Raw genomic sequence first — 11,890 nt, forward strand, 5'->3', positions numbered from 1 at the left:
TATCCAACCTTGACCTTGCTTTCTCCCCAATAACCAGCTTCCGGCATCGGGCCTTCGTCGGGCCGGCACCGCCACCCGTTGGATTCATTCTTCACCATTGGGCAAAAGCCCATGCTGTATTGCCAAGAGACGACCTGTGTTGGCCCTGGATGGGTCGAGATTCATAGAGTCAAGTAAGACGGATTCCCATTAACCAAGATTTTCTTTTGGAGTCGGAAGTTGACAACTTCATGCGCTAGGGGCCATCTCCACAGGCGACATGCTCTGCCGCCCCAGTGCCCCCGCTGTTGGGAGGTTTTCGCGACCGACAACCTTCGCGATACTCATCTCCAGAATGATCCTCCATGTCCGAAGCCAGAGAATGACACACCCCTCGATGGATTCACGCCGGCACAGTAGAAGTAGCTGAAGAGCAGGAAGAAAACAGATACGAACATGACTGATGCCGGAAAATGGAGAGAGATTTATACCATCCTCTTTCCTGATGACGATGCAGCAACAATACCAAACCCTTGTAAGTTCAGTCCCCTATTCACAATTATGCATTCGCTGACTTGCCCTGAAAGACCACGAAGAAGTGGACTTCGGCCAGTGTGGGCAATCTGGGTCCAATACCCCCACAAACTTTGCTGGTTTTGTTCGCAGAGAGTTTCTGAGACTCGTGCGCCACGAACTTGATATTCTCTTCCAATCCGAGTTTCAAGACGTTGAGGAGAGACTTCGGCCACGAGTCCGGGATATTGTGTTCCGCCTCCAGACCAGAATTATCACCATTTACGAACGGGAGACGATGAAGACAAGGCCGAGTAGGGAGGGTGGTATTGGATCTCCGGCCGTGTCTGGGTTGATAGGAGAGATGGAGGAACGCGCCGAGCCTGAACAAGCCACTGTGGGGCAAGCAACGATGCAAATGTTAACCCGAGCTCCGAGAGTCTCCAACTTCAACGACGAGCTAGCTCCTGTTCCCTGGGGGGGGGGGCCCTTACCTTCTAAATCTGCTTTGTTCGAGTTCAACTTTGACTGGAGTGCGCCGCTTGACGGGCTGTTTAACGATCCTGCACTCAATCAGTTTACTTCATCCCAACAGGACATGTGGCGCTGGGACGGAATGCCGGTAACATAACTGTTACAAAGGACACTCAGCGGCGGTTGAAGGAGACAAGTATTCTATATTTTACTTACTCGGTAATTGCATTGGATTGGCGTTTATGGGAGGTGGTGATTTTTGCCTATATATTTTGCAAGATACGCGGGAGGCTTCTTGCTCCTCACACCCTCACTGCAATATGCCTCTGAGCTCTGAATTCCTAAGACGCCGTCACCTTCTCGTCTCAACAAGAGACTCAGACCACGTCTACAGGACCATCGACGGAACCCTGGTGGGCTTAGCTCACTGTACGGCCAAAGGGCAGCGATCCGTCTGGAAATGGATGACGATGCCCGGCCCAGAGAACTGTCGTTCTTCTCTCGGACCAGAGGCTAGTCACGTACTCTATCGAGATCTTCCCAGCAAAGATGGACATTGATCAAGTCTTTCTCGACTACAATCTCGAAGGCAGCAATGTCAAACCCGAAATTAACTCGGCAGCCGATTCCAAAGCCATGTGCCTCATCGCCTCGCCGATAGCTGGCGCCGGACAACGACGTGCGGCTCAACTTCGTGCTCTTATTTCTAGATGGATTCCATTGCTTTTGCCTGTTGCTTGTAGCACTATCTAAGAATCCCATACATGTAGTTACAGAGGTTCTCAATTCTTAGTATTTGTTTCCGACTACTGTGGTCCTGCGCTATCTCCCTCTAGGTTGGCTTGGCGGAACCAAGGGTGCTCAAGTGCCTCCCGCGCTGAGATCCTTCTCGCTGGATCAAGATTTGTCATCTTCACGATTAGATCCCTGAGCTCTGCATCCACGTAATCCCACATTGCGAACGGCTTCCTTGGCCTCTGTGCATCAAAGTCGCCTGCAAGGGTGATAAGGCGCTCGAAAAACGGATTCTCTTCCCCAATGTGCTGAAGCAGGCCCTTAAAGCCATCTTCATCCGCGAAATAAGAGATGTGCCTCCGGAGGACATACCGCCAGGCATCATCTCCGCCTAGTTCTTCGTCGCTTGCACGAAGGACCATGTCGTCGAGCATGACGTAGATGGCTACAACCCCAAATGAGAAGATATCAGACGGAGTGTTCTGCCTTGCCCGAGCCCAAGATTCCGGGCTCCGCCACAGCTGGTTTCCACAAAGGCAGCCCTTGAGATTCTTTCCTGGGGGAAGGAGCACTGCATCCTCCAAGTCGGAGACCTGGACGCTTTGGATCGCAAGATTGTCGCTAGGCATCTCCTTGTAGTCGACAAGGATATTGTTAGGTTTGATGTCTGCCAGATTGTCAGCCTCCCTGTCCACCAGCTTTGCCTGGTATGTACAATGCCATCAGCCTTGCCTAGCGCAATGCAGCCAAAGTTCTGACGCACCAGTGTGGATAATCCCTCTATCGTGAAGCTCGGCAAGCCCAGTGAGAGCACTCCTAAGAATACTTCTCCTTGTCTCTTCAGACATAGGCCTCTGGCTGATCCGAAGGAGGTCGCCGGCTAGGAAGTGATAGACGAATAGTTCCAAGTCTGGGATAGTGTCCATCACTGTGCGTAGGTTGGGACAGGAGGCCAGTGGCTTTTGCAAATCTTGCTGATGCTCAAATTCGCCCGGTATCATATTTTTGATAATGTAGTTTTTCCCTTCGGCACTTGGTAGCATGCTTCTTCAGCTTGGCTCTTCGGCTCAACGACTGGGGTGTGAGAAGTACGTACCTCGCCTGGTAAACACACAGTAATGGATCTCGTCGCTCAGCAAGAATTTGCTGAATCTTGTAGGTCCTTCCCGAATGGCCCCGAACAGTTGCTCCTACGGAAAAGGGCTCAGGTTTTGTCGGCGAGAGAGATGCCATGGTGCGTTGGGAAGGGCAGCGACGCAGACTGGGACAGAAGGGTCGCGTGGTCGTCGGGAATTTGAATTTGCTCTGCGCGTGGAAACAGAGAGCGGAGAGAGATATGGAAACGCTAGATGGTATGGCCCTGGTCCTCAAGAGCATGACGAATTTGTCTCGAGCGCGAATTGCGATTCGCTGTTGAGGCTATAGTTTTTAAAGAGTGAAGTTTGGCCAGGTCAAGGCGGCCCATTTTCTTCCATCACAGGCAAGCGCACTTGCCTCGCTCTGATTGGTATTTTGGTGCAATTAGTACACACTCCACTGTGATCTCCACTGTGATTGGTGTGGACATCAAGGGGGAGGACCCCTGCTCCAAGCCGCCAGGGGGTTGGTGGGAGGCTGGCAGACGCACACCACCAAGTCGACTATTGAGATCACCGCCCATGGTGTATCCGATCAGCTGCTAGTCCGCGCCGGGATCAACCTTGAGTTGCGTGAAAGGGTCAGGGATTCGATGGTGATGGGTCGGCGATGGCCAGCTTGCGCTCAATCTCCATCATCCGCCTCCAGAGGGCATGCACGCCATGTAGAGTAGGATTGGTCTAGCACCAGCAAAGCAGCCACGATGCTGCAAGGCGTCTTGATGTAATTACGGTACTAGATCAGCCATGGAATATCAGGCCAGTGCCCATCCGTGTCGCCTGCATGTATGTGCCACCTTATTCCCGTTGTGGAGTCGGGCTTCGCGCCAGACGGCTGACCGCCATTCTACCTAGTTGGTGATGCGATGAGTGAGGTGTGGGTTGACGGACAACGCCTGGTGGGGGTCCAGAGGCGATGGAGGGTCCAGAGGCGGAGCGCGGTTGACTTCCTCCGTCTCAATATAAAATGCTGAATAGAAATCACTTCCGGATATCAATTTTGCAGTAGAAGCCCTTAATCTGAAAACTGAAGACCAGACAGCTCATCCTACCCTTCTCCTCAACTTTAACCCCCGTTCTGCGCCTCCGTAAACGAAGGCGGAGCCACATCCTCCTCTTTCTCCTCCTCTGCCGGTGGACGAATCCACGAATCCGTATTCTCCGGTGCAGTAGGAGGCCGCATCCACGCGCTCCGGCCACTGCTATCGCTGGGCGATAGCACCGTTACCTGTCCCTCGCCCATGACCTCGACCGTCTCGCCCGCTACGAGCAGGCGCACCTCCCACTGCAGGCGATGACTGTGCCGGATGTTGTTCGTCGTGAAGCAAGGGTATACGCGGGGCTGCCCTGAATAATCCGGAGCCGGGCTGATGCGGCCGTGTGGGCCGATGCGGAAATTGACCAGCTGGCCGACGTCCAAGGGGGGATCTTCGACGGAGCAGGGCACGTAGAGGTCGTGGCCAAGGGCGTGGAAGGCCGCGTCAACGGTGAGATCGGGCTTGTGCAGGGTGCTGGCGTGCTGGGTGTTGAAGATGTCAGACCACTTGACCTCGGTGTCGGCCTTGAGGACGAGGGCCAAGGATGTCAGTTTCACTTTCTGGGGCACGCCGCGGATGATGTCGCTGGTCTTGGCCCAGAGGGGGTTGACACGCAGGCAGATGGGGATCGGGTGCGGGTCGTTAAGCTGCATGACCGTCGGGATCTCCACCTGGGCCTGGAAGATGAAGTTGGGTATCTTGGGGGACCCAAAGAACTTCTGCGTCCTTTGCGTGAATGTGAGCTCGGCATCTTCCATGCCGGGGACAAGCCGCTGCGAGTTGACTCCCCTTTGAAACTTGGCAAGTCGTAGATGGTAGTTTGTTATTGGAGGTTCCGGCGAATTTACCATAGACAGAGGGAGCGTGGCCTCGTAGACGTCGGTTGAGCGGTGGTTGTAAAGTCGGAGTTCGGCCTGGAGGAAATACTCGACAAATGCTCGCGGGTTCTGGGGAAATACTGGGTTGCCCGTAGAGAAGGTGGAGGGCAGCGGCCGGGCGGCGACATCGTCAGGGCCAAGTGACGGGTGGCTGTGGTCCTCGGGCACGCCTCTGTCCAGGCTTAAGTGGTCAAACGACGAAGGAATGGTGATGGCGAAGGGCCAGGCAACCCCTGAACTCGCAGGCTCTATGTGAAGAGGCCCGTCGAATATCGTGTAGGTAGTGTCGCGGGCGTTGAAGAAATCGTGCCGCCTGAAGGTGCTGCTTTGGCCATTTCTCACCACTATCTTGAACTCAGATCCCCCGTGTAGCGAGATCGTGACGCTTGCACGTGGGCTGACGGCTCGGGTTTTCCGGTAGACGCGCCCGATGATGGTGTCTCCCGGCTCAAAGCTCGTTCCTGGGGCCTCTTCGATCCGGATCCCCAGGAAAGAGTTAGATTTGGTGAGGGTTTGGGGCATAGCTTGCCTGGGATTCCTCTTTCTTCTCGACAACCCAAGAGGTTGTTATGTTTTATTTTGCGTTAATGTTGCAAGCAACTCAAATTGCCTAACACTGTGAGAGAGGCGAGGGGGTGAAGCTGATTTCGGCATGGGGCGGCTGCACTCTAGTGGGGTGGCGCAGGGGTGGCGCAGGCTATGCTAGTGTGTTATGCTGCAAGGCACAAGAGCGGCGCCGCCCGCACAGCTACACTGTACCTGGGTCGGCCAGTCTAACCTTAATCCAGGGCGGCATCATTGCCCGGCGTGCCAGACTGGGCGCGTCTGAAAGTAAATATTTTCCTGGAAATCAATTAAATCTTCAATCAGAAACCACGATGCCGCCAAAGAAGAAGCAACCGCTCGGTATCACAGATGCTAATGCTGGCATTGGTGCCGGCGCCGAAGCCTAGGTTCGTTCCGTGGCAGCTGCATCCATTCATCCCGTCCTCCGAGAAACGCGCACCCGACCACAAAGGCGGCAGCGAGAACGCCGCCCCCGGCGCTGCATCCCTCGTGCCCAAGTCCAACAAGCGCAAGTCCGCCGACGGTGCCGTCCCGTCCGGCACCACCGTCGCTCCCGCCGCGAAGAAGGCCAAAGCTGCCAAGCCCAAGCCGGACCCGCTCGACGTCTCGGGCATGGAGCTCGACGGCGAGGACTCGCACGAAGTGCCCGTCTATGACACACGCGACACTATCCGACGCAAGATCCGCGCCCACGTGAAGAAGTACGGCGTCACGCAGGCCGCATCGCCGCCGCCGTCCTCAAGGATGGCCGCAAGGTCCAGACCAACTCGTTCAGCAACTTCATGAGTTTCAAGGGATCCCTGGCTGGCAACTGCAACACCTTCTTCTACGCGTCCTACGTCTTCTTTGAGAAGTTGCGCATCAAGCAGGGCAAGCCCACGACTGGGGACCGCGAGGTTATGGAGGCGGGCCACCCCGATGGCGTGGACGTCACGCGTCAGTCAGGCAAGATCGGCTACGTTGTTCATGCTGGCATGAACGTGAGCATGGACAAGAATGGGTGTCCTTTCACCTATTGGGGGAGATGTCTCACAGGTGCCGCAGTGTGGAATGGACGCTGACATTTCGGTTTTCTGGTTTGAGTTTCTTAATACATTGTAATTGTAATCCGTAGAAAAACCTAGACGACGCGGTTCTGTCGCTCTAGATTGTCAACAACATTAATACCACTTTTCACCTATCTCAGCTGTTCGGACATCGCGAAATCAGCATGATGGTAGTGTAACAGACAGATGTTGTGTTTCATTCTCGTGTTTAATTCAGCACAACCTAGTTCTCTCTACTTATTCCCATCGGAAGTAATATGTGCGACGGAGATAACATTCCACATACAGCATTCCCAGTTCAGTTTGCAACCTCAGTCAGCTCGACAAGCATTCTCTTGCCCTCACGCACCTGCACGTTAGCTAACGTGAGGTTCAACGCCTTGTTCTCCACCCCGGTCGCCTTGTCTGTCAGCGTGAAGCGCACCAGCTGTGCGACACATCCCGCTCCCGATCCGTCTGGAGCCTCCCAAACATGGACCTCGTCGCTTGCCTGGACGCTCATAGACTCCTTGCCCCGCGCCTGCTTCAGGGCTTCTAGGAACTGATCATGCGAGAGTTGGCTGTGGTTGATCCTAGGTTTGAAGCTAGTTGAGCAAGGAGGTTGGACAGGAAGGTGGGAAAGGGGGAGTGTTTTGTTTACCTGGCGAAGAGATCTGGGGAGACAAACTCGTTGAAGGTCTCCGTGGCTAGGGTGTCATCCGGTTGGAAAAATATTTTGTTGAAGAGCTCATCGACCCATTGGGCGAGGGGGGTAGAGTTGTTCGCCAACTGTATGGTGGACATTTTGCGTAGGAACGCGTAGTGGAACGAGGGCTGAGAGTGAATGGTGAATTATAAGAGAGGTGCACCTGGATGTGACGAGAATTACCGAGTGTGTAGTTTCTTAGAAAGAGGACCACTGTTTGATGCGAAGCGATCAGAAAGACCGAGATGGGAGGGACGAGGTGCAAGTATATATAGACAGCGCAGACAGCTTAGAGATTGGCATCTTTGTCAGAAGTCCATCTTCCTTCGCGTATAATGTGCCCTGAATATTCGGTATGGTTGCTGCCATTTCGGAATTCCACGCGGAATTCCACGTGGACTTCCGCATCGGCCCCTCACCGACGCCTATGAGAGGAACCTCTTGTCGGTAAAGCCGGATCAGCCGAACTCCACAGCTCCGCAGCTGTTAATTAGTAATCAGCCACCTAGGTAGCCCCCGAGTCAGATCGGTTCATCGTCCTCCGCCATCATCAAATCCGTGACTAATTCGACCTCACCAAAGTCATGGCCTCATCGCGACGGAAGTCATGCAACGCTTGCGTCAGGTCTAAACGGCGCTGCGACCTGACCTTACCTATCTGTCAACGATGTCTCACAAAGGGTGCTGTTTGCGAGTATCCCTGGGCGGTGGACGGGCCCATAAGCAGCTCGTGGGAGACCAACGTGCCTGCGACAGACCAGAGTACATCAGTAACCAGATACCACGCCAACGTTCCGATCCTCCGGCATCCTTTGGACGGTACTAGCATTGATGTCACCAACTTCCTACCATCCAACCCGTCAGCTCTCTCCATTCCAAAGCCCCTATCTCCCGGCATACCATCCCTATTCAACGACCTCGGCGACTGGATTGGGAGCCCCTACCCCCTCGACCTCGAAGCTTCCACATCTTCCCCACCCAGCATACGATACGCTCTCCCCCCACTCCCCTCTGACACCGCCGCTCCCTCTGACGGGCCCATAACCACGGGCAGCATCTTCCAAGCCCGCACCGAGTACGCGGCCCGCAGATTCGCGGGACAACCGCGAGCTCTAGCCGAGCTGGGACACACCATCTTCATCCACCACACGCAGGTAGCCGCATCAGCCGTGCTACAAGACGCCCTAGCAGCCTGCGCCCTGCACGCGCTGCGCAAACGCCCGGCGCGCGGCGCGGCTAGTGGCAGCCATGGCGGCGGCCGAGGAAGAGGCGGAGCAGGCCGTCGAGATCGACCTGCTGCCCCCGGTGCAGGCACTCCTTGTGTACCAGTGCGTGCGGCTGTTCGGAGACGACGTCGGCGAGCGGGCGCGGGCGGAGCGGGACGAGGTGCGATTGCGGTCGTGGGCGGCTAGGCTTCGGGCGCAGGTGAGGCCGTTGGGCGGAGGTGGAGGAGGTGGCAGTGATGGTGGGGGTGGCTGGGCTTGTTGGGTGCGGGAGGAGAGCGTGCGGCGGACGGTGCTGGCGGTCGAGTTGCTGACGGGGTTGTATGCGTTTCTGAAGCAGGGATGGGATCAAGCGGGGGCGAGTATCCTGCGACTTGGGTTCACGGTGCAGGTTTCACTGTGGGAGGCAAGGTCTGCGGCGGAGTGGAGGGCGGTGTGGACACAGGGGCCGAGACTGGAGGTTACTATTGAGAGTTGGGACTGCCCCATGATGGAGGCGGCGCCAGAGGATGTCGATGACCTGGGTATCATTGTTCGCGCAACGTTCCTCGGCCTCGATGCGCTTGAAGAGTGGCTAGGGGGTAAGAGGACGGCGCTGGTGAGATGGGGACTAAGGCCATAGAATGGAGGGTGGCCTGATCTGGGAGCTGCGGGAAGACCGCGAGACCGGCGAACTAACTTTTAGACTGGAGGATTCAATATCACAATCGAGACGCATCGAGGGGGAGGAAGTCTTGGCTCTATATCTAATGTGGTAGCTCCATCTCGATGTATGCAGTAATTAACAATACACCCTACTATCTAATTACTCATCCCGCTTCACCCTCCGCTTCGAGCACTCAGGCTTCCGCTTGATCAACGTGAGCTCATCGCCAATGACACCATCATTCCCGCGAACGAAGGCCCACTTCAGGGTCTTCTCGTCCACGACAGTCAGCTTGCTAAACCCGTAATGCTCCTGGTCCAGAACAGCAGTGATGTTCAATATGCTCTCCGACCCAGACAGCGTGCTGTGGCTCTCGATATTGCCCGCCATCCCATTGATAATGTGCGTCATCGACTTGCCAGGGTTGGTGTAATACGTGTCATAGTTGATAATTGACGACTTGTCGATGGTGCTGTTGGCACCAAGGGGAAACAACCGCTCATACCAATGGATGTGCCTTCAAACAAATAATTAGCTGTTAGCTCTTTCCTCGAGTTTCATCATAGCACCGGAAGGGAGTTCTTACCCAGACAAATACATGTCCACCCCATTCTGCAGCAGCAAATCCTCAAACGCCGCCCGCAGATTCTTCTGATAACTCGACACCTCGGAGCTGTACATGGGTCGATGGCTCATGACGATCACCCAGGGCGTCTTGTTCCGGTCCACGGAGGCTAGATCTTTGGCCAACCACCTATACTGCTCGTATGCCTTGTTGTCGCTGTAGCTGCCGTCGACAGCTCCGAAGGGGCCGCTATCCGTGATGAAGGTCTGGTCCGGTGTCGGGGTTGTCTCGCCATTCTTAATGTCTCGGGCGAAGGGCCACTCTGGGCTGTTGGGGAAGTCGGTCTCACCATCGATGGAAACGAAATGGGCTAGACCATAATCCAAGGAGTACCAGAAGTTGCCCACTCCGCCGGACTCCTTACCTGGCATGTAGAAACGGTGTTGATAGGCCGTGAAGTTCCTGAGGACTGTCAGCTGGCTCTCTTTACGAGAAGGGCCTGGGGCGTAATTAGTGAGTGATTGGGGTTCTTCTCACCTTTGGCTTGGGGGACAGCTATAATATGAGAGCCCTGATTTTGCGGCCGTTGCGTCGGGCTCATCGTTGTTTAGGTAGGCCGTCAGAATGTTACCTGGCCCGTCGAACTCGCCGCAGGATGCCTCGTGGTTTCCGGGGAGGACCATGTATGGCACCTTGAGTGTGACGTCGTTGGTCCACTGCTGCCAGAGATCCCAGTTTGACTCGTACAGCACACTCATGTCCCCGCCCTGTGGGCCGCCCTGGTTGGGGATCTCGCCATCTGGGAGTGGAACGTCATATTCTGGGGGAACGGGGCCACCGCCGGGCAGCTCGGTCGAGGTACCGTTGTAGCAAACAGGCCAGTCGCTCTCGCAAGGGAGGATGCCCGAGTACCAGTCATCCGCATAGCTGATGTCACCGCCGTGCCATGCAAAAGCCACTCCCTCGTCCACCAGCTTGGTGAGCTCCTTGAAGGTGCCGTGGGCATTGGTGTATCCCATATCATTCAGCACGGCAACGGTGAATGGCTTCTTGTCGCCAGCGGCACGTGCGGTGGTGAAGCTCAAGACGTCCGAGGCAGTTGTTCCATTGGCAGCGGGGATTCGGTAGAAGTATGTAGTGTCTGCCTTCAAGCCCCCGATCTGAACCTCGTGGAAGAATTGACTGCATTGCGTGACGGCCACCGCGGAGCAGGGAGGTGTGCGATCGTAGCTAAACCAACCGAGTTAGTAATTGTGTCATTCCGCCAATGTTAGTTATTAGCTGGAGACAGGAGAGACGACATACGTGTGGCTAACCCCCACTGCCTTGTTATTCAAATGCTCGGGATCCGTGCCCCAATTGACCTCCGGAGCAACACCCAAGCCAAACGGCGTCTGGTAGTGGATATTGATGCCCCCGGGCAAATAAGACAGCGAAATAACATTGACATTATTCGTCGGCCTGTCATTATTCGGCTTCACAGCAGGTGGCTCAACGAGCCTCGGGAAGCCCTTCCCATTGCCCTTGACCGTCGGGTCAGCCCAGTCACCAACAGGCACCTCGGGCCCGGTGTACGGATAGTGGGTGTCGACGTCCCTCTTCACCGTGGATGGCGCAGCAATTGCGACTGCTGCCAAGACGATGGCCACTGTTGCAGCGTGGGTCTTCTTCATGATGCTAGTTTTCCGGGGTGCCAAGAGAGCCAAGAGAATAGCCAAGGGAGCCAAGATAGCCAAGATAGCCAAGACCTGGGGTGGAAAACACGACGAACCAGGTGCAGCGGGTGCCTGTTTATGTTTGCGATGCTTGTTGGACCCACTCTAGACCACGCATAGCAATTCGCAGCGGCAGCTTGCAGCCATAGCATGCATGGCTGCGAGATTTGATCGATGCAACACTGCTCGCGAGCCCACGTGCATTGCTACTCCGGATCGTCTGCAGGAGTGGGCAAGATGGGAAATACCAACCCTGGACGGTATGGAACTTATTGTCCAATTGTTTTGTGGCTCGTCCCACGTGTGTGCGACTGCGGGGTTGGTGACTGAGCTGAGGTTATCAACCTTCTCAATTGGGAAATGAGCTTTGACTAGGTTGAGGAGATAACAAAACTCTGTCGGAAATAATCAAGCTGATGGAAGAGAATCACCAATTCCAGGCCTCGTATGTTGCCCAGTGTCCCCCACATATAACAAATACATTGTTCACACGCACATGTGACCGAACAATTGCCCTGACAACTTTTGAAGCGCGGGAATGTACAAGGATAAGCTCGCGGAATGGGGCCTTTGGAAAAACCTCAAAAAGCCCGTTGTGAAAAGGATCGTCCACGAGACCAAACGAGAGGAGGTCGTCCCACCGAGATAAAAATTGGGGGAAGACAATTTCATTCAACCAAGTGCAAAAGTC

General features: G+C 55.2%; 7 protein-coding genes across 7 annotated transcripts; 3 read left to right on the forward strand and 4 right to left on the reverse strand.

Annotated features, from left to right (window-relative positions):
• The first annotated feature begins 102 nt into the window (after positions 1–102).
• QBC33DRAFT_501962 (uncharacterized protein) lies at positions 103–1,221 on the forward strand. The gene is given in 4 exon segments (XM_060425710.1): positions 103–173; positions 240–395; positions 414–514; positions 567–1,221. The coding sequence occupies 4 exon segments, from the start codon at positions 112–114 to the stop codon at positions 1,121–1,123; spliced, it is 876 nt and encodes a 291-aa protein (XP_060278243.1). The 5' UTR covers positions 103–111; the 3' UTR covers positions 1,124–1,221.
• A 551-nt stretch (positions 1,222–1,772) lies between these two features.
• QBC33DRAFT_462297 (kinase-like protein) lies at positions 1,773–2,934 on the reverse strand (the record flags this gene model as incomplete). Its single annotated transcript, XM_060425061.1, has 3 exons — positions 1,773–2,368; positions 2,465–2,733; positions 2,798–2,934. The coding sequence occupies 3 exons, from the start codon at positions 2,932–2,934 to the stop codon at positions 1,773–1,775; spliced, it is 1,002 nt and encodes a 333-aa protein (XP_060278244.1).
• Positions 2,935–3,603: 669 nt separating this feature from the next.
• QBC33DRAFT_574546 (uncharacterized protein) lies at positions 3,604–5,373 on the reverse strand. The gene has a single exon (XM_060430761.1). It carries the CDS (start codon positions 5,272–5,274, stop codon positions 3,904–3,906), a length of 1,371 nt encoding a protein of 456 aa, XP_060278245.1. The 5' UTR covers positions 5,275–5,373; the 3' UTR covers positions 3,604–3,903.
• Positions 5,374–5,514: 141 nt separating this feature from the next.
• On the forward strand, positions 5,515–6,380 carry QBC33DRAFT_602278 (uncharacterized protein; the record flags this gene model as incomplete). Its single annotated transcript, XM_060432147.1, has 2 exons — positions 5,515–5,995; positions 6,037–6,380. Exons 1-2 carry the CDS (start codon positions 5,668–5,670, stop codon positions 6,378–6,380), a joined length of 672 nt encoding a protein of 223 aa, XP_060278246.1. The 5' UTR covers positions 5,515–5,667.
• A 196-nt stretch (positions 6,381–6,576) lies between these two features.
• QBC33DRAFT_623985 (uncharacterized protein) lies at positions 6,577–7,241 on the reverse strand. The gene is made up of 2 exons (XM_060432923.1): positions 7,006–7,241; positions 6,577–6,937 (listed from the first exon to the last, which is right to left on the reverse strand). The coding sequence occupies exons 1-2, from the start codon at positions 7,146–7,148 to the stop codon at positions 6,664–6,666; spliced, it is 417 nt and encodes a 138-aa protein (XP_060278247.1). The 5' UTR covers positions 7,149–7,241; the 3' UTR covers positions 6,577–6,663.
• A 393-nt stretch (positions 7,242–7,634) lies between these two features.
• On the forward strand, positions 7,635–9,071 carry QBC33DRAFT_602282 (uncharacterized protein; the record flags this gene model as incomplete). Its single annotated transcript, XM_060432148.1, has 2 exons — positions 7,635–8,204; positions 8,239–9,071. 2 exons carry the CDS (start codon positions 7,635–7,637, stop codon positions 8,893–8,895), a joined length of 1,227 nt encoding a protein of 408 aa, XP_060278248.1. The 3' UTR covers positions 8,896–9,071.
• Positions 9,072–9,078: 7 nt separating this feature from the next.
• On the reverse strand, positions 9,079–11,871 carry QBC33DRAFT_602295 (Metallo-dependent phosphatase-like protein; the record flags this gene model as incomplete). Its single annotated transcript, XM_060432149.1, has 5 exons — positions 9,079–9,436; positions 9,506–9,946; positions 10,022–10,714; positions 10,790–11,111; positions 11,841–11,871. 5 exons carry the CDS (start codon positions 11,869–11,871, stop codon positions 9,079–9,081), a joined length of 1,845 nt encoding a protein of 614 aa, XP_060278249.1.
• Between the last annotated feature and the right edge of the window lie 19 nt (positions 11,872–11,890).

This window comes from Phialemonium atrogriseum (genome assembly GCF_030411735.1).
Source record: "Phialemonium atrogriseum strain 8032-3 unplaced genomic scaffold QBC33scaffold_48, whole genome shotgun sequence".
NCBI lineage: Eukaryota > Fungi > Ascomycota > Sordariomycetes > Cephalothecales > Cephalothecaceae > Phialemonium > Phialemonium atrogriseum.